The following is an 18644-nucleotide window of genomic DNA, read 5'->3' as shown; positions in this document are numbered from 1 at the left end:
GCCCAGACAGAAGAGAGGAGATTCCGTTTCTGCAAAATGTCCCCAATCCAGAGACACAGGAAGTGCAGGAGCGGTCGCCAGGGCGAACAGGCGTGGGGGACTGGGGGTGATGGCTAGCCCGTGGGCTGGGGTGTTTAATGAAGCGTAGGCGTGCAGATGTTCACACACCTTAGTGCGGCGACCTAGATGTGGGACCTTCCTTCCCTTCTGTTCCGCTCCAGTTCTGATTGGGGGCTACACGTCGTGTTACTCCAAGGCTGCTTCTGGCTCTGTGCTCAGAGCTCACACATGGTGCTTGGAGAACTGCACGGAGCCGGGCATTGGACACGCAAAGCACATGCTCTCCACGGGGCCTCGCTCCCACGCCGCGGGTCTTAGCGCGGGGGAATGAGGACTGGGCCGTGGCTCAGCACAGCAAACGTGGCATGTGGATCCGTCCGTGGCCTCTGTGGCCAGCTATAAGCTCCCAACAACATGGGCTCACTCTGCACTACTGCACTTGGGGCGTGGGGTCACACCCAGGGGTGCTCTTGGCTCGCAGGACTAAAGCTGGTAGTCTAAGGTGCCTCAGCCCTTCACATGCTCTACCAGCCCCAAAATTTATTTCCAAACAACTTGGCTTTACCGGGCTGGGATTCCTGGATTGTAGCTGCAGTTGCCAGATAAAAGCCGTGCCCGGGGTCCGGTGAGGAGAACTGGGTGGGCTCCGCTCTCGGCAGCTGCGGGGGGGGTGGGGGGGTGGCCTGACCACTGGGTTGGTCCCTCCTGCAGCTGGCCCTGGCCACCCCAGGCTGCAGGACCAGCCCAGGCCGAGCCCGCCTCTTGTGGGAGCCCTGCAGGGAGGGAGGGGCGGGCGGGCAGGCAGGGAGGGCTGACCTGAAGCACATCCCCGCCAGCCTCCGCCGAGTCCAGCCATGTCCTACCTGGGCCTCCTGCTCCTGCTCTGGCTGCTGGCACCACCGCGACCGTGCCCTGCCTCGCAGGCCCCCCTGCACCCCCACGACGACGAGGCCACTGTGGCTGACCTTGTCCTCTCGGCGCTGGAGAGGGCCACCTCCTTCCTGAGGAGACGCCTGAGGGAGATCAACCTGGACGGCGTGCTGGGCTTCCGGGTGCTGGAAGGTGGGTGCCGCCACCCCTGGGGCCAGCCCCCCGAGGCCACCCTCAGCTGGCCGCCAGCCTGAACTGGGCCAGGGCCTGCCACCTCCTACTGCCCACAGTGCCTGAGACTGGATGGAAGGAGGCGCCGGGCACTGGCAGGGCTGGGGGAAGGGAGGGTTCCCGGGAGAGAAGGAGCCGTGACATGGGGTCCCCTGCCCCCGTATCCCCCAAGTCCTTGAGGGTAGGGCATGGCTGGTCACTCCCTCTGCCTGAGGATGGCCCAGACGAAACCTGGACCCTCCCAATCTGGTTCCAATTGCGGTTCCCCCACGTCCAGCCCCTGGAGGCCCCATGGAGAGCCAAGTGTTTGTTCAGCTTTGAGGGATATAAGATCCCTGTGAGAGCCTGGAGTCCAGCCAAGGCAAGCAGGGACACACACACACACACACACACACACACACACACATGCACACACACACACACACGCACGCATGCACACATACACATGCTCACACTCACACCATATACACATACACACACTCACACACACACACACTTACCCCACACACATACACTTACGCGCATACACACAGTCACACACAGTTATACCCCATGCTTCCCGCCCTCACCCCTCCCCACAGATGGCAGATTCCCAGCCAGAGGAGGGGTGCAGAGCACATGCCCTCACTGCCTCTGGACCCCCGTATCCACCCGACATCCCTCTACCCCCCAGATCCTCGTCCCATCCCTGCAAGCCAGGATCAGATGCAACAAGCCCCAGGTGGTGACTGCTGGAATTCCTCAGCGTGCGCGCACACACACACACACAATCACACACACAGAGGCACGCACACACACACAATCACACACAGGGAATCCTCCCCCGGGTGAAAGGGGCAGGGGCGGCGCCTCACGCTGGCACTGCTCCATGTCCCCCACCCAGTGCAGCTCGAAGGTGTCCGTGAGAAGTGGGCCCGGGACCCGGGGATGCAGCCACTAGGCCTGCGCGCAGAGAAGCTGGCCGAGGAGCTGTCGGGGCTGCTGCAGGGGTCCACACGCCACCTGGAGCACATCGATGCCCAGTACCTGAGAGGTGGGGCACTGGCCGCCTCCTGCGGGGGGTCCCTGAGAGGTGGGGGCACTGGCCGCCTCCTGCAGGGGGGCTGGTATCTGACCGGTGGTGGTGGTGGGGCACCCAGGTCTCCAGCCAGACCACACCAGGGATCGTCCCTGCAGGGAGGGGGCCCTGTCTGAGGTGGGGTGCCCCCCAGGAAAGGGCAGGTGTTGGCAGCTCCCCTGGGCATTCTGGGTCTCCTCCTCCTGGTCCGCGGCGGTGGGGGTGGGGGGGGTAGTCCTGACGCCTTTCCTGCTCTCGCCCAGACAAAGGCCCCCAACTCTTTATCCTCAGACTCCCGGGCTGTGGAGGGTTTGAGCAGGGCCCATCCAGAATATGGTCCTAGAGATCAGAAACTATGAAGGAAGGGCCTGAGCTTGACCCCCAGAACCCCTGGGGTGGTCTTGACGTCCCCAGCACCGAGCACCTCACAAGCCAAGAAGAGCACCTCAGGGACGGACCTGGGGCCCCTCCCCCAACTCCTGCCTGTCCAGACTCATTGCGAGCCTCGGGCTCACGGCCAGGGTGGCCGCAAGGAGGGACACCCCGTGGGGTGGACCCTGGGGGCCACAGCAGCCCCCAGCCCGGGCCCCCTCTGTGCCAGAGTTCCGGCCAACCATCCTGCCCGGCTTCTGGAGGCTGCCGCGCGTCTGGACGCTCACCAACGCCTCCCTGGTGTACCCCACTCTCGAGGGCGAGGACTCGTTCTCGGAGGAACAGAGCGACAAATGCCTGGCGCAGCTGCTGGGGACCTGGTACGACCCCCCCCCCCGCCCCCTGGGGTGCCTCTCTGCCACCCACTCGGCCCACGGAACCAAGAGTTGCCTGGCACCCTGCGCCCATCCCCACCACGGGGGACTCAACCCCCACCTGCGGCTCTGTGCTCAGCCACCCATGTGCCGCACCAGGGGGAGCCCCCCAGCCTGTGAGGCTCAGGACCCACCCCCCCGGGGCCTCTGGTCCAGCCCTGGGTCCCCCAGACCCTCAAAGGCAACTTTCCCTCCCAGCACTGACCTCTGGCCCTGGGGGGGGGGTCCCCTCCTGCCCACCTTGGTATTGGCAGCATCCAAACTTCCTCTAGAATGTTCCCTGCCTGACCAAAAAGAACCCGCTGCCACCCCTGGGTGGGAGGCAGGGCCCAATCGTGTCTGCCTGACTCGGTTTCCTGTCCCTGTGAACCCATCACAGAGGGGCGGGCACTGCACTTGGGCCAGCCCAGGGTCGGGCGTGAGGCCACAGAGCTGTCCGGGGGTTTCCATGGGGGCCACTGACCCTGGCACCACCCACCCACCCCATGCCCCTTCCTGTGCTCAGGCACCTGTGCTCACCTGGCGGGTGCCCGGCCACGGGCCTGGAGCCAGCCAGGGAGGTGGGGGGGATCCAGCCCAGGAAGGGCCATGCCCAAAGCTCAGGGCGCCTGTCCGCAGGGTGGACAGCAGCCAGCCCTGCGCACTCTCGGAAGCCTGCGCCTCACTCATGACCAGGCCCGGCTGCACGGGCTATGCCCTCTCGCACCAGCTGCTCTTCTTCCTCATGGCCAGGATGGTGAGTGGCACAGGGGACCTGGGCCATGGGGCTGGGGTCAGCAGGGGACCCGCTGCTCTCCTTGTCCACTAGAAACCTGAAGCAGACTGGGGGGGGGATGAGGGGGGCTTGGCTCTGTGTTCAGGGCTCTCTCCTAGTTCTGTGCTCACTCACCCCCGGCTCTGTGCTCACTCACTCCCGGCTCTGTGCTCAGGGCTCACTCCTAATTCTGGGCTCAGGGCTCGCTTCTAGTTCTGTGCTCGCTCCCAGCTTTGTGCTCAGGACTCGCTCCCAGCTCTGTGCTAGGGGCTTGCTCCCGGCTCTGTGCTCAGGGGCGATCCCTGGCTGGGCTGGGGTCGGGGGACATTTGCGGTGCTGAGCGTTTAGCTCCGGCGTGCTCTCTGCAGGCGGGCACCACCTCCCCTACCATCCTCCTCTGTTTTCTTCTGTTGTTACTGCTGTTGGGTTTTGCTGGGGAGGGGTTGGGGGCTGCTCCCCGCTTGCACTGTCCGGGACAGAACGGGACCCTCGCATATACAGCAGTGACCCAGCCCCTTCCACTCTCCCCTGCCCGCACTCATTTCTCATGCTACGTTTCTTATTCCTTTGCAAGCTCTCAGACCCGTGTTTTTGCGGATGCAAGATCAAGCGGGCTGCTCTAATCAAATTAATCAATCCGAGTGGACAGTGACCCTGGCACTCCTCCTGTCGCGTGTCCAATCCATAGGGGCTGCTGGTGGGCGACCACAGAGCTGGCACTGGGGTGGGCGAGCAACCTGAGTGCATCTGACTGCTGCATAGCGCCCCCCAGTGTCCAGAGGCCTGGCTCGCACCCACCCGTCCAAGCCCACCCCGAGGCCCCAGGACGGAACGTTTAACTCCGCCGAACCAAGCCGCTGAGAGCAGGAGCCGGTGGCAGACTCAGCAACTGGGAGAGAGGCAGGGATCACACTTAAGGGTGGCGGTACTCGCCAGCCCGCTGAGAAGTTGGGGGTGGGGGGGCTGCGCCCAACTCCCGTGCCCTGGTGTTTGCAGATGGGCTGCACCGCCGGGGTGTTCGGCCACAGCCAGCACTACATGGACCGCTTCTGCGCCAACATGCTGCTTGTCAACCGCAGGGTGGAGGCGGGGGGATACCCCCCCATCGCCCGGGATATCTTCTGCGAGAACAGTGAGCCCGTCCCCCTCCAGGGCCAAGCAGCAGGGTGGGCGCACACGCAGCAGGGCTGCCGGACATCGCAGTGAAGCCACGTGGTGGCCATTGAAGCCCAAATGTGGGACCCACCACAAATGCACCGTTCGCAGAGGGCCACCCCGGGCACTGCCGGGCGGCACTAACAGGCGGGGGAGGGGGGGGTCTTATTTCTTATTTGTTCAAACCTCAAACTTCACTGGGCGCCCATGATACTTCATGCCCCGCTGGTCACTGCTTCCTACCTCCAGAGGCAACCACTGTGTCCTAGCTGTGGGTGACAAACTGCCTACAGACCATCTTAGAGACAAGGGGATGGGGTTCCTGTGGTCCTGCTGGGCCTGGGTGTTCTGACGCCCCCATCCCGACTCTGGTCCGGAATGCCTTAGCTCAGGGAGAGGCTCCAGGGAGACTGTCTTGGGGACACGCCTGCAGGCCCCCTGCCTTGGGGGACACGTCTGCAAGCCCCCAACCTTGGGGGACACACCCACAGGCTCCCTGCCTCGGGGGACACGCCTAAAGGGCCCCCAATCCTGGGGGGCCACGCCTGCAGGCCCCCTGCCTTGGGGGACATGCCCACAGGCCCCTGCCTTGGGGGACACGCCCACAGACCCTCAGTCTTGGGAGCATGACCAAAGGCCCCTGTCCCACACCTGCCTCTGTTCCCAGTCATGTTCTGCGGGATCAGTGGCTTCCTGGACTTCTACAAGCCCAGGTGGCTGGAGGCCATCCTCAGCTGGCAGCTGGCCCCGGAAGGCTGCTTCGGCAGGACTGGTAAGCTGCTTCCGCCCCAGTGAAGAGCGGGAGGGTACAGCGAAGTCACCGCGGGTGACAGGGAGCACTGCAGCATCCATGGACAGGAGCACGTGAGCACACAGCACACAGCATACAAGACACACAGCACACAGACACACACAGACACACAGCACATGGACATACAGACGCATGGACACACACACACAGACACAGCACACAGACACCCAGCACACGGATGCACAGATGCAGACACACAGGAACACAGGCATACACAGACACATGGCACATGTGCACACACAGCACACACACAGGCACACAGCAGACACACGTGCACATACACAGTACACACAGGCACACCTGTGCACACACACAGCACGCATGCACAAGCTGTAATGGGTTCACGGTTCTGGGGCACAGGCTCTTAGAGGCAGGGGGCAACTTGGGAACCCACAGCCCCTCCAGCACAGGGAAGCTGTGTGCGTGGGGGGATGCTGCTCCCTTACGCGGGGCCCCCACGCCTCAACCTGGGTGGGACGAACTTTGCAGCCACCTCCCTGAGCAGGCATAGCCGGGAGACCCCTGGCCATTGTCACTGCAGGACACTGCTGGGGCCAGAAGTTCTGGAGCAATGTTTGCTTCTCAGAGGGGCTGGGCGAGCCAGGGCTTGGGGCACAGCAGGGGTGGGTGCTGGGGAGGCCCCCTCTGGCACCTAAACAAACAGAGCAGAGGAGCGTGTTGGGGCAGAGAGAGAGACCAGGGGGGGCACTGGCCTGGCCTGATTCCCAGCTCTCCACAGGGTTCCCCCAGCACAGCCAGGAGGAACCCCTGAGCACCTGGGCTCACCCCTGGCCCTCCAAAAAAATAGAGGGTGAAGAATGCGGGTTCCCGGGCTGGGGGGGGGGGCTGAGGGAACTGCATATCAGGGGGTCCTGACGGAGGCCCAGGGTCCACCCCGTGATTCCCGGCCAGTCGGGAGCAAGTTCAGTGCCAAGGGCGCGAGGACGCTCCTGAATCACACCCCCGCAGTGCTCGGGGGACCCTGAGGTAGCCACAGTGCTGTGTCCCCGGGGCTGGGGAGCAGGGTGGAGGGGTGAGGTCCGCTGTCCGCTCTCCCCGCAGAGGAAGGGGCGGCCGCCTCCCTGCGCAGCCGGGCCCGGCGCCACTCTCTGAGACGCGTGAAGCGGAGGGACAGACAATTCACAGGTGACGAAATCCCCCAGGGATCCCCTGGGCGTGGGCCTGACCCCCGCAGAGGCTCTGGCTGGTGGGGCCAGGCAGGTGGGGGTGCGGGGACCCCACCAGCTACAGGGCCTGCGAGTTTCCAGGAATCGCGACTCCAGCCCAGGGCTAATCAGGAAACTGGAGCCACTTTGGGGCAGAGAGGGAAGGGGGGAAACTCAGCTCACGGGTCAGCAGGCAGTCGGGGGAGCGAGGGGGAGGGGGCTCGGAAATGGCCCAGAAGGGGGCACTTGGCTCTGATGCCCCGAGCAGCGGAGGTTGCAGCCATCCAGGGCCCAACCTGAACCCCTCCATGGTGGGAGTGGCTGCCCCACTCTGGGCCTCAGTTTCTCCATCTGTAAAGTGGACCTAAACCGAGTGTCAGATCCCAGAGCCCCTCGAGGGGGCGATGGCCCCAGGCAGGCTGAAGGGGGGGCCCTGAGGGTTGAGAGGTGAGGGCACTGTGGCCACCCGGGTCTCAGTTTCCCTGCCTGCAGAACAGGGTCACCCATCAGGCATTGTCCTCGAGGGCCTGGGGGCAGGTTTGGCTGCTGCTTCGGGACAAGCCCAGCACCCCTTCTCTCCCCGCAGACGGCTGCTCCTCCCACAACACGGCTGTGGCCGTCGCGGCACTGGGCGGCTTCCTCTACATCCTGGCGGAGCGTCCCCCTGCTCCCGGCCGCTGAGAAGCTGGACTCGTGGGCGCTGGACCCCTCTGTCCTTGAGCTGGACTCCACCCCCACCCCCAGCTGGGGAGGAGATGTCTCCCCTCATCCTTTGGGTGGGGGGATCGGGGTGGAAAGGGGGAGCTGGCGAGGCCCGGTGGGAGCAGGGAATAAACTGATGTCCGGAATGGCCATCCGCTGGTGTCTGGGTCTGGGGGCGAGTCAGGGCAACCCCGGGACCTGGTGGAGTCAGATGTTACCAGCCCCAAGACGCATCCTCCTCTCTCCAGCCTCTTGACAGCACGTCAGGTGTTAACTGTGTGCCCAGGGGGACACTGCGTCCTTTCAGGCATGAAGCAGCCCTTCGCTGGGAGGGGGGGGGCCTCAGAGCAGCAGCTCGGGTCCCCTGCCCCAGGCAGGGCTGGCCTGGATGCAGGAGCACCAGGGATGGGCCCGGGACATCCCCAGCCTGGCCCGGCAGCGTCTTACCGGGGGTGTGTGACAGCCGACTGCCAAGTCTCCGTCCATCCCTGATCCTGAGCCCGGGATTCCCGAGGGCTGCAGGGGCTCTGGCCTCCCGGGAGCGGGGGCAGGGATGGCTTGAAGGACCCCCGGGGATGGGGTGCATGTGGGAGCCCAGGTTTGACCCCAGCCCCGCACAGAAATGACCTTAAAACCAACCTCACAAAAGCCCCCCAAACATGGGGCCACAGCAATAGCACAGCAAGGAGGACGTTTGCCTTGCACACGGCCGACCCGGGTTCAATCCCTGGCATCCCCTAGGGTCCCCCAAGCACTACCAGGAGTAATTCTTGAGTGCAGAGCCAGGAGTAACCCCTGAGCGTCGACGGGTGTGACCCAAAAAACAAAAACAAAAACAAAAACAAAACAAAAAAGCTCCCGAACCTCAGCAGGGGTCCGGGAGCTGCCTGTGGGGGTGAGGGGGCCATTGGGGAGGGGAGAATGACTCGGACCCCTGTCCTCGGGCTCGGAGCCTTTAAAGTCACTTCTTAAGCCACTCATCTTGCTCCACTTCAAAGGTGAAACTAGACTCTGGGCAAGCTGGTGTGTTCAAATGCCCTCTGTGCTCGTGGCCCAGTAACAGAAGGGAGGGTCTCAGGCTGACACCCCGGGGGTCTCGGTTCCATCCCCACACACAGCTCTAACCCTCTCCTAGGGCTTCAGGCTGGGGGGGACGGGAGTTCCAAGCCATCTGAGGGTCCGCTGTAGGAGCGTGGTTTGCTTCCGAGGGGACCCCAGCAGCCACCCAGCACTCTGGATGCCCCGAGGATTTCTTCCATGTCGCCCAGAGAGCAAACACTGACCGCAATGGCACACAAACCCCAAAGAAGCCACCTCCACTCCGGGGGATTAGGGGGAATTATGTGACTCCCTGCCCCACCTTTCCTGACTCCTGGTGGATCAGCCCAGTTGAGAGCTTGAGAGTGCTCAGATCCGGGAGCGAGTGACTCCAGGGAAACCTGAGCTCGAAGTCACTTTCTAAAAAGGAAAAGGAAAGTTCCCGGATGTGGTTAGCGGGGCAGGGCAGGAGGGACTTAAAGCACTGGCCTGGCACTGGTGAGCCCAGGGCTGTCGCTATTCCTGGCACCATAAAAGAAAAATCCATCTTCCCTCGGTCGATCAACGCACAGCCCGGCAGCAGCGTGCCCGTGGCCTGGGTCAGTGCAGGAAACACGTACTTCCTCCATCTCACACCCTGTGGCTGCTGGGAGCCTTGGGAGCCTGGGAGGTGCCGGAGAAAGCTCCGTGGGCAGAGCCGTGTCTCCAGGAAACGGGCTGAGAGGGGCACACACTGCCAGCGGGGTCTGTAGGAGCCACAGCCCAGGCCTCCGTCCGTCTGTCGGTCCACCAGCAAGGCGAGCACCAGGCTCCTCGCCCCCGCCCCGACCCGGTCCGCCTTGGCCATGCCCCGCATGATCCAGAGAAGGGTTCCTGGTGACTGGACTTTGTCTAACATCACTGCACAACTCCCCCGCGTTTGCTACTCTTAAAGCGGGTTTCAAACTAAGCAACCAGGGGCTGGAGTGATTGCACAGCGGGGAGGGCTTTATGCCTTGCATGCGGTTGACCCAGGTTCGATTCCCAGCATCCCATATGGTCTGGTCCCCCGAGCACCGCCAGGAGTCATTCCTGAGTGCAGAGCCAGGAGGAATCCCTGTGCATCACTGGGTGTGACCCAAAAAAGAAATAAAAAACTGAGCAACCAAGCACCCTGGCTTCCCCTTCCCCTGGGGCTGGAATCCAAACATCCAAACTGGCTTCTTGGAGCTCTTCGGGGACCCGGCGTCTGCCCGCGGCACCCTGCTCTTCTCCCAGCTAATGGTCCTCAGACTCCGCTTGGCACCAGCCCCCGCACGGAGGAGCGGGGCAGGAGGTATTCCACAGCTGTCCCCATCTCCCGCCTCCCTCCACCTCTGTTCTGTCTTGCCATGTCCCCACTCTCCACGCTGCAACAGTTTCCTGTCACTTTCCAGGCCCGGAGCTGCTCCACACACACACAGGTACCATCCCCAGCACCACTGGGCTCCCCAAGCATCGACCAGACTGACCCTCAGGGAGTAGCCCCCTCACACCTCCAGGCACCGCTGGTAAACAAAGCAATGGCAGCGTCCAGTCAGGGTTGCCTGTCCCTGGCCCCTGCGCCTGCGCCCATGGGCAGACAGCCTCTTCCCCAGGAGGCCTCTGCTCACCTCTCACCAGCAGAGCCAGGCGGGCGCATCTGGCCGCTCACAGGGCCCAGCCCCGGCCTGGCCCGGCCTCATTCTCAGGGATGGTCTCCCACATCCAAAGAGGGAGAGGCAGCACCGTCCTGCTGAAAATGGCGCGGTGACTGGAGAAACACAAGGAGGGTCAAGACCTCTGTCCTGCCTGCAGTGTCTGCAATCAGAGCCACAGAAAGACTCTGCAACTGTTCCAGGTCGGGGCACAGAGAAATGGAATGCAAGTGGCACCGCTGAACGACGCTCATGGTGGGGAAAGAGCTACAATGCTTGTGATGGGAACGAGGGCTGGAGGGGCGCCTGCTCTGCCAGGGTCCTCCAGGCTCTGTAGATCCCTGGAACCAGACAAGGGCCGAGGGGCACCACCACCACCACTTGGAGTCTTGACTTAAGAGCCAGAAAGAGCTCCTGAGCACTGAAGGAGCCATTACAGACCTCCGTCCGTCTGTTTCAGGCAAACAATGGGCAAAACTGGCATGGCCCTATGGATTAAACTCCATCAAAGTGCCTGGGTGGGTGAGAAAATGTCCTTCTTCTGGGATGCATCGCTAGGACATGATGGAGTCTGAGCACGTGATGGCAAACAGTGACGGGAAAACTGAGTATTGGGGGGCTGGAGAAATAGTAGAGTGGGTAGGTCCCTGGCCTTGCACGGCTGACCTAGGTTCGATCCCTGGCATACTTTATAGTCCCCTGAATACCGCCAGGAATGACTCCTGAGCACAGAGCCTAGAGTAAACCCTGAGCACTACCAGGTGTGCCCCCCCCCCCAAAAAAAAAGAAGGAAAAAGGAAAGAAAAATGTATATGCACAGTGAGGCAGGGAGAGTACAGCGGGTAGGCTATTTGCATGGTACCGGACCGACCCGGGCTCGATCCGCAGAATCCCATGGGGTCCCCTGTGCACTGCCAGGAGGGATACCTGAGTGCAGAGCCAGGAGTTACCCCTGGGCATCGCCAGGTGTGGCCAAAAAGAAAGGTAAGGAAAAATGTGTATGCGTGAACGTCATCCCGCAAAGCAAATCTTAAAGGGAAGAATGTATGTGGAAGTACGTGAAATGAAAAGTATGTGGAATGAGAGTATGTGGAAGTTGGGGGCTGGAGCGAGAGTACAGGGGGTGAAGGCATTTGCTCCGCACGGGGCCAACCCGGGTTCAATTCCCAGCATCCCATAGGGTCCCCCAGCACCGCCAGGAGTTAACTGCTGAGTGCAGAGCCAGGAGTAAACCCCGAACATTGCCGGGTGTGACCCAAAAAGTCAAAAGAAAAGAAAAGAAAAGAGGGGGCTGGAGTGATAGCACAGCGGGTAGGGCGTTTGCCTTGCACGCGGCCGACCCGGGTTCGATTCCCAGCATCCCATAGGGTCCCCTGAGCACCGCCGGGAGTGATTCCTGAGTGCAGAGCCGGGAGGAACCCCTATGCATTGCCGGGTGTGACCCAAAAAGTCAAAAGGAAAGAAAAGAGGGGGCTGGAGTGATAGCACAGCGGGTAGGGCGTTTGCCTTGCACGCGGCCGACCCGGGTTCGATTCCCAGCATCCCATAGGGTCCCCTGAGCACCGCCAGGAGTAATTCCTGAGTGCAGAACCAGGAGTGACCCCTGAGCATTGCCGGGTGTGACCCAAAAAGCAAAATACATATATATATATGTATATATATATAGATGAGGGGCTGGAGCGATAGCACAGCGGGTAGGGCGTTTGCCTTGCACGCGGCCGACCCGGGTTCGATTCCCAGCATCCCATAGGGTCCCCCGAGCACCTCCGGGAGTGATTCCTGAGTGCAGAGCCAGGAGGAACCCCTGAGCATCGCCAGGTGTGACCCAAAAAGCAAGAAAAAGAAGAGAAAAGAAACGTGGAAGCCCCTCCTAGTCGCCTAGCCACGCCCTGAGCGCCTGGAACTCAGGCGGCGCCACCCGGCTCCTCCCCCAAACGCGAGAGACCCGCAGAGACCCGCCGCCCGCGGCCCGGGTCACGTGGGGGCGCGCACGTGACCGGACGTCCGCGTCCAACATGGCGGCGCCCATGGCCCGCTGGCTCCTCTTCCTCCTCGCGCCGCTCAGCCTCCGCGGCGAGGCGTCCGGGGACGCGGGCGCGGGGTGAGTGCGGCCCCCCGGGGCGCGGGGCGTGCCCCCCGCGCGGGGGCCGCCCCGGCTCACGCCCGCCCGCTCCCCGCAGGGCCTCCCTGGAGGACGACGTGCTGCTGCCCTACCCCCGCGGGCGCGCGCGCCTGGCCCGGGACTGCGCCCGGGTGCGCGCGGGCCGGCGCGAGCACGAGCGCTGGCCGGCCGCCCCGGGCGCGGGCCCCCCGGAGGTGCGCCCCTTCGTGTCGCACTTCGGGGGCCGCGCCGTGGCCGGCCGCCTGACGCGGGCCGGCGACCCCCTGCGCACCTTCTCGGTGCTGGAGCCCGGCGGGCCCGGCGGCTGCGCCCGGCGGCAACGCGCCACGGTGCAGGAGACGGCGCGGCGGGCGGGCTGCCTGGTGGCGCAGAACGGCGGCTTCTTCGGCACGGGCACGGGCGAGTGCCTGGGCAACGCGGTGAGCGACGGGCGCAGGGTGAGCAGCGCCGGGGGGCTGCAGAACGCGCAGTTCGGGATCCGCCGCGACGGGACCCTGGTGACCGGGTGAGGAGGCGGCGCGGCGCGGGCGGAGACGCACCTGCGGAATCCCGGGGGTCCCCTGGGCACCGCCAGGAGGGTCGCCTGAGTGCAGAGCCAGGTCACCCCCGGGCATCGCCAGGAGGGACGCCTGAGTGCAGAGCCAGGTCACCCCTGGGCATCGCCAGGAGGGACGCCTGAGTGCAGAGCCAGGTCACCCCCGAGCATCGCCAGGTGCGGCGCGGGTGGGGGGCGTCGTGCCCCCCTGCCCGGTTTTCCCCGTGCCGGGCGGGAGGCCGCCGCGCGCTGGACGCGTCCTAGCGGACCCGAGCCTGCACCCTCTGCCTTCTCCCCTCGCTCCGGAGAACGAGCAGGACCCAGGGGCGCGGCCCGGGAGGCGTTGGGAGCGGGGGGCAGGGCCGTTGCGCGGACAGCCGAGATCCAGGCAGGTCCAGGCAGGTCCAGGGCGGAGTGGAGGAAAAGCCGAAGGAGCTGCCGGCCGTGGCCCAGAGGTGCCCCCAAGGGTCCCGGGCGGGAGCAGACCCAGGAGGGCAGAACTGCCTTTGCCCCCTCTAGCCCGGCCGGAGAGCAGGCGGGGGCCAGAGTAGAAGCGAAGATTGGGACTTGCGGACTTTCGGGCCTGGCCCCTGGGGGGCTTTGGCTTGTTCGGGTTTTGGCCACGGCCTCCGGGCTCTGCTCCAGTGGCTCATGTTTTGAGTGGGGGAGACCCAGGTTCGATCCTAAGCAATACGGGGGTCCTCTGAGCACCAGAGGAAGTGAACCCCCGTCCCAGGCACGGCTCTGCTTCACTCCAGGCATCGCCCCTAGGTACTGCAGAGAAAAGGGATGTTTCAGGCTGGACAGACGGTACAGGAGTTCAGGCACTGCCGCGGGTTCAGTGCCTGACACCACCTGAGCCTCCTTACCCAGTGCTCCAGGAGAGACCTGAGCACAGAGCTAGAAGCAGGCCCCCCCAAACACCACAGTAAATGACATTCTTTAAGAGGAGTTTGGGTGCTGAGTCAGTTGAGCGCAGGAAGGGCCCGAGGTGGCTTGGGGACGGCCGTGTCTGGGAGGTGAGGTGTGGCGGGCACCCCAGCCATGGACAGCGGGCAGAGCCCCGCTGCCCACAGCCTTCCCTGCAGCTGAGTGAGCCTCACCCCTGCCGTGCCAGGTACCTGTCCGAGGAGGAGGTGCTGGACACTGAGAACCCTTTTGTGCAGCTGGTGAGTGGGGTCGTGTGGCTGATTCGCAATGGAAGCGTCTACATCAACGAGAGCCAAGCCACCGAGTGTGAAGAGACACAGGAGACAGGTGTGTGTGTGTGTGTGTGTGTGTGTGTGTGTGTGTTGTGTGTCCCGGTTAGTACAGTCATGAGACTAGGCTGGATGGAGGAATCAAACCTTCCCACACCGAGTGTGAAGAGACACAGGAGACAGGTATGTGTGTGTGTGTGTGTGTGGTGTGTCCTGGTTAATACAGTCCTGAGACCAGGCTGAATCAAACCTTCCCACAGGTGTGTGTGTGTGTGTGTGTGTGTGTGTGTGTGGTGTGTGTGTGTGGTGTGTCCTGGTTAATACAGTCCTGAGACCAGGCTGAATCAAACCTTCCCACAGGTGTGTGTGTGTGTGTGTGTGTGTGTGTGTGTGTGTGTGTGTGGTGTGTGTGTGGTGTGTCCTGGTTAATACAGTCCTGAGACCAGGCTGAATCAAACCTTCCCACAGGTGTGTGTGTGTGTGTGTGTGTGTGTGTGTGTGTGTGTGTGGTGTGTGTGTGTGGTGTGTCCTGGTTAGTACAGTCCTGAGACCAGGCTGAATCAAACCTTCCCACAGGTGTGTGTGTGTGTGTGTGTGTGTGTGTGTGTGTGTGGTGTGTGTGTGTGGTGTGTCCTGGTTAGTACAGTCCTGAGACCAGGCTGAATCAAACCTTCCCACAGGTGTGTGTGTGTGTGTGTGTGTGTGTGTGTGTGTGTGGTGTGTCCTGGTTAGTACAGTCCCGAGACCAGGCTGGAGGAATCAAACCTTCCCACAGGTGGCGCTGTGGTACCGGGAGTTGGGGGGGGGGAGGCACAGGCCTCGCGTGTGGCCGAGCCACGTCACGCTATCTGGATCTGGCCTCCACAAAGCCTGGAGCACACTCCCCCGCCTCATCCCTGCTGCTCCCCTCAGGCTCCTTCAGCAAATTTGTGAATGTGATCTCTGCGCGGACAGCCGTGGGCCACGACAGGGAGGGGCGGCTGGTGCTGTTCCAGGCTGACGGGCAGACAGAGCAGCGGGGGTGAGTGTCCAAGCCTCGGGGAACCGTGGCCCCCGAAAGCCACCTTCTCCATCCTGGGCTCCCTTTGTCCCCAGAAAGGGTCCCCAGGGTCTGTCCTGCTCACAGGAGCCTCAGGTGCTCCGTCCACTCGCCCTCAGTCTCCCCAGCTTCCGCCCCCTCCATCCAGAGCCCTGGTTGGAATGGAAAGTAGGTGGAGAAGCCGTCTGTGGGCTGTGACCACGCACGGCAAATCCCTGAGCCTCTCTGAGCTGTCCCTCCTCTGTCTCAGCAGCTGGTGCCGGTTTGAGTCACTGCCCCACGGTGGGGGTCAAACAGCACCCACTGGGTCAGTCTGATTTGCAGGGCCAAGGCGGACAGGGCTGCAGGGTCCACGCTGACAGGCCAGGGGGCTCTGGGGTGTCCTGTGGGCTGTCCGTGGGCGCCGCCCCCTGCCCGTCTCCCTGGAGACCCAGCCTGTCCTCAGGCCCGTGAAGCTACGTCACCAGCCAGAGAGGATGCTGTGCCGGCAGAGCCATGCGACCGGCTCTCGGTGTGGCGTGGGGGGCCTGGCCGCCCCGCGTGGCCGGGCACTGAGGCTCCATTTGCCGCAGCATTAACCTGTGGGAGATGGCCGACTTCCTGCTCAGACAGGACGTGGTCAACGCCATCAACCTGGATGGAGGCGGCTCCGCCACCTTTGTGGCCAACGGCAGCCTGGCCAGTTACCCATCAGACCACTGGTGAGCACCCTGCGGACGGGCAGGAGTTAAGTCCAGGCGTGTTCCTCCTGGGCTCCCGCTCCAGTGCTCAAGGATTGGGAGCCAGAGTCTCTGCTGCCCCTGGACAGGGGGTGGAATGCGGCGCCGGCCCTTCCCTCCTGTGGGCGGGGCTGGGGAGGGGTCCTGGGGGTGGGGCAGCACTGACCCCCTCCTTCCCCCATCCCCCCTCCCCCGCAGCCAGGAGAACAGCATGTGGCGCTGCGCGCGGCGTGTGTCCACTGTGGTGTGCGTGCACGTGCCCCGCTGCCAGCCGCCTGACTGCAGTGGCCACGGGACCTGCGTGTCCGGGCGCTGCCAGTGCTCAGGGCGCTTCTGGCGGGGTGACGCCTGCAACCAGCTGGACTGTGGCCCTGCCAACTGCAGCGGCCACGGACTCTGCACCGAGAGTGAGTGGGGGCGCCCGGGAGGCGGCCCCCGCGGGCACCCCCCACCCGCCCTCCCGGGCCCTCACCTGACTGCATCCTGCTTGTCTTGGCAGCTGGCTGCCGCTGCGAGGCGGGGTGGACAGGGCCCAACTGTGGTGAAGGTGAGATGGGGCACGGGGAGGGAGCACTGTAGGGGGAGCAGCGAGAGGAAGGGAGCCCCCGGGAGGAAGGGAGTGCAGGGAGGGGAGTTGGGGGTGAGGGGAGCTCTGGGAGGAAGGGGAGCTCAGGGTGGGAAACATGGGGAGGAGGGGCGCATGGGGATGGGGAGCACGGGGAGGAGGGAAGCTTGGGGAAGGAAGCACAGGGAGGAGGGGAGCACGGAGAGGAGGGGAGTGGTGGGGAGCTTGGAGAGGGGAGCACAGGGGCCGGGAGCATGGGGCAGGGAACATGGGGAGGAGGGGAGCTTGTGGAGGGGAGCACGGGGGAGGGGAGTATGGGGATGGGGGGCACGGGCAGTGTGACCTTCTCTGCGTGCTGAGCCCGGCCAAGCTTCCCCAACTCTCAGGGAGCCGGTGCACGCCTTTGGGCCAAGTGTGGGGCGCCCAGGCGGGAGGTAGTGCCGAGCGTGCAGGGTCCCTCTCCCCAACTCCTTGGGCAGACTGTGCCCACCCTGGCCTGTGCCACAGCAGAGCGGCCTGAGGCCCTGTCCAGGGCACCTGCTCCTGCCCCCGGGCTTCCCCAGTGTGCGGGGGGAGGGGGCGCTTGAATGGGGGCCCTGGAGAGCTCCGTGGCCGCTGACCCCGGGTCGCCCATGAGTGTGAGTGTGAACCCCGGTGTCCCTACGACCCCCCACCCGTCTCTTACAGAGGAGGAGTGCCTGCAGCTCCCCAAGGGTGCCCCCCGGACCGGAGCTTCCCCGCTGCTCACAGGGTAGGTGCCCCCACCCGCCCACCCGTGCGCGCAGGCAGGAGCACCCCCGCCACCGCAACGCTCACAGACCTCGATGGGGCACGGCCCGTGGATGCCCGGGTGGCATCTTCCGACGTCAGTGTGGGGGGCAGGGGGAGAGACCACGGCTGAGGCACGCATGCTCCGGGCACTGACTCGGGTCTCCCTCGCTCCAGGACCGCCTGGCTGGGCCTGACCCTGGCGCTGGGCTCCCTCCTGCTGGTCAGCATGGCGGTCAACGTGGCCCTGGCGCTGGGCTCGCGCGTGGAGCTCAGCCGGCACCTGGACGGCGCTTACGACTACCACCCACTGCAGGAGATGAACGGGGAGCTGCTGCCCGCAGACAAGGAGCCGCGGGGGGACGCCCAGAACCTGTGCAGGGACTGACCGCCCCGCCGGCCTTGTGAAGGCTGGTCTCCGCACTGTCCTGCTTCCGCAGGGCCACCGACCCTCTGGCGCCGTCTGCCAGGGTCCCAGCCCAGCACATGGGCCGCACCTGGCCGCCACCTCTCTGCAGCGCCCCCTGGAGGAGACCATGACTTCCTGCAGGAGTCTGTCCCTTCCTGTCCTCCCCACTCTGCAGCAGCCCCCCAGAGGAGACTGGCCCTTACTAGCGCCTCCTGGAAGCAGCCGTCCTTTTCTGCTGCGCCCCCTGGAGGAGACTAGAGGCCCCCCGAGGGCCTTCCTGCAGGCCCTCTAAGCGGCATCCCCAGAATAGGGACCTCTGCCGGTGACGACCAGAACTTGTTACAATGGGGTCGCGTGTTGGAGTGGAAGAGACTCAGGACCTCACTGCTGTCCACCCTCCAGACCTCACTGCCAATTTCCAGGAACACAAGTGCCAAACTCGCCAGCTTACGTCCGTTTCCCGTCTCAGGCCACTCCCCAGCAGGGGAGGGTCCTGCCCCGCACCCCCGGGGAGGGGGACACGTACGCTGGACTAATAAAGGGCGTACTGAGGGGACTGGAGCCTGGGTTCTGAATCACGACACCAGGAAGCCCGAGTCCGGCGGCGGCCGTGGCTGATGGGTCCCCGTGTGCATGCCCGTGTAGACTGGGGAGTGGCTCAGGGCAGAGGCGGCATCGGGACAGGCGGTGTTGTATGCCAGAGGAGCTTAGCCTGGCGGGCACCCTGCACACGTCCCCATTCCTGCAGCTGGCTCTGGAGCCTGGCTGAGCGGGGTCAGGCCCTAGAACCCAGGGCCAGGGCACGGGGCACCCCCACACCGAAGCGTGTGAGGAGGGAAAGAAGTCCCATCTCTGCCCCCCGCAAAGGCCCAGAGGCAGCTGTCCCCGGGGAGGCGGCTGTGCCCAGGCTGACGTCAGCAGCCACCCGCAGCTCAGACATGCCGCTCCAGGGAGCTCCTGACCCCTACCCGGCAGCCCCCGAG

General features: G+C 64.3%; 2 protein-coding genes across 2 annotated transcripts; both read left to right on the top strand.

The window, feature by feature from the left end:
• The first annotated feature begins 903 nt into the window (after positions 1 to 903).
• On the top strand, positions 904 to 7591 carry CUNH16orf89 (chromosome unknown C16orf89 homolog). The gene is made up of 8 exons (XM_056135130.1): positions 904 to 1122; positions 2045 to 2194; positions 2820 to 2970; positions 3643 to 3760; positions 4775 to 4910; positions 5601 to 5705; positions 6807 to 6890; positions 7497 to 7591. Exons 1-8 carry the CDS (start codon positions 915 to 917, stop codon positions 7589 to 7591), a joined length of 1047 nt encoding a protein of 348 aa, XP_055991105.1. The 5' UTR covers positions 904 to 914.
• A 4715-nt stretch (positions 7592 to 12306) lies between these two features.
• Positions 12307 to 18222, top strand: NAGPA (N-acetylglucosamine-1-phosphodiester alpha-N-acetylglucosaminidase). Its single transcript, XM_056135183.1, has 9 exons — positions 12307 to 12406; positions 12486 to 12932; positions 14080 to 14219; positions 15074 to 15182; positions 15773 to 15901; positions 16118 to 16326; positions 16419 to 16466; positions 17172 to 17235; positions 17430 to 18222. The coding sequence occupies exons 1-9, from the start codon at positions 12321 to 12323 to the stop codon at positions 17638 to 17640; spliced, it is 1443 nt and encodes a 480-aa protein (XP_055991158.1). The 5' UTR covers positions 12307 to 12320; the 3' UTR covers positions 17641 to 18222.
• The last annotated feature ends 422 nt before the right edge of the window (positions 18223 to 18644 follow it).

Source organism: Sorex fumeus, unplaced genomic scaffold (assembly GCF_029834395.1).
Source record: "Sorex fumeus unplaced genomic scaffold, SorFum_2.1 ptg000110l, whole genome shotgun sequence".
Classification (NCBI taxonomy): domain Eukaryota; kingdom Metazoa; phylum Chordata; class Mammalia; order Eulipotyphla; family Soricidae; genus Sorex; species Sorex fumeus.
The sequence above is the reverse complement of the archived record's forward strand: the minus strand, read 5'-3'. Positions and strand labels throughout refer to the sequence as shown.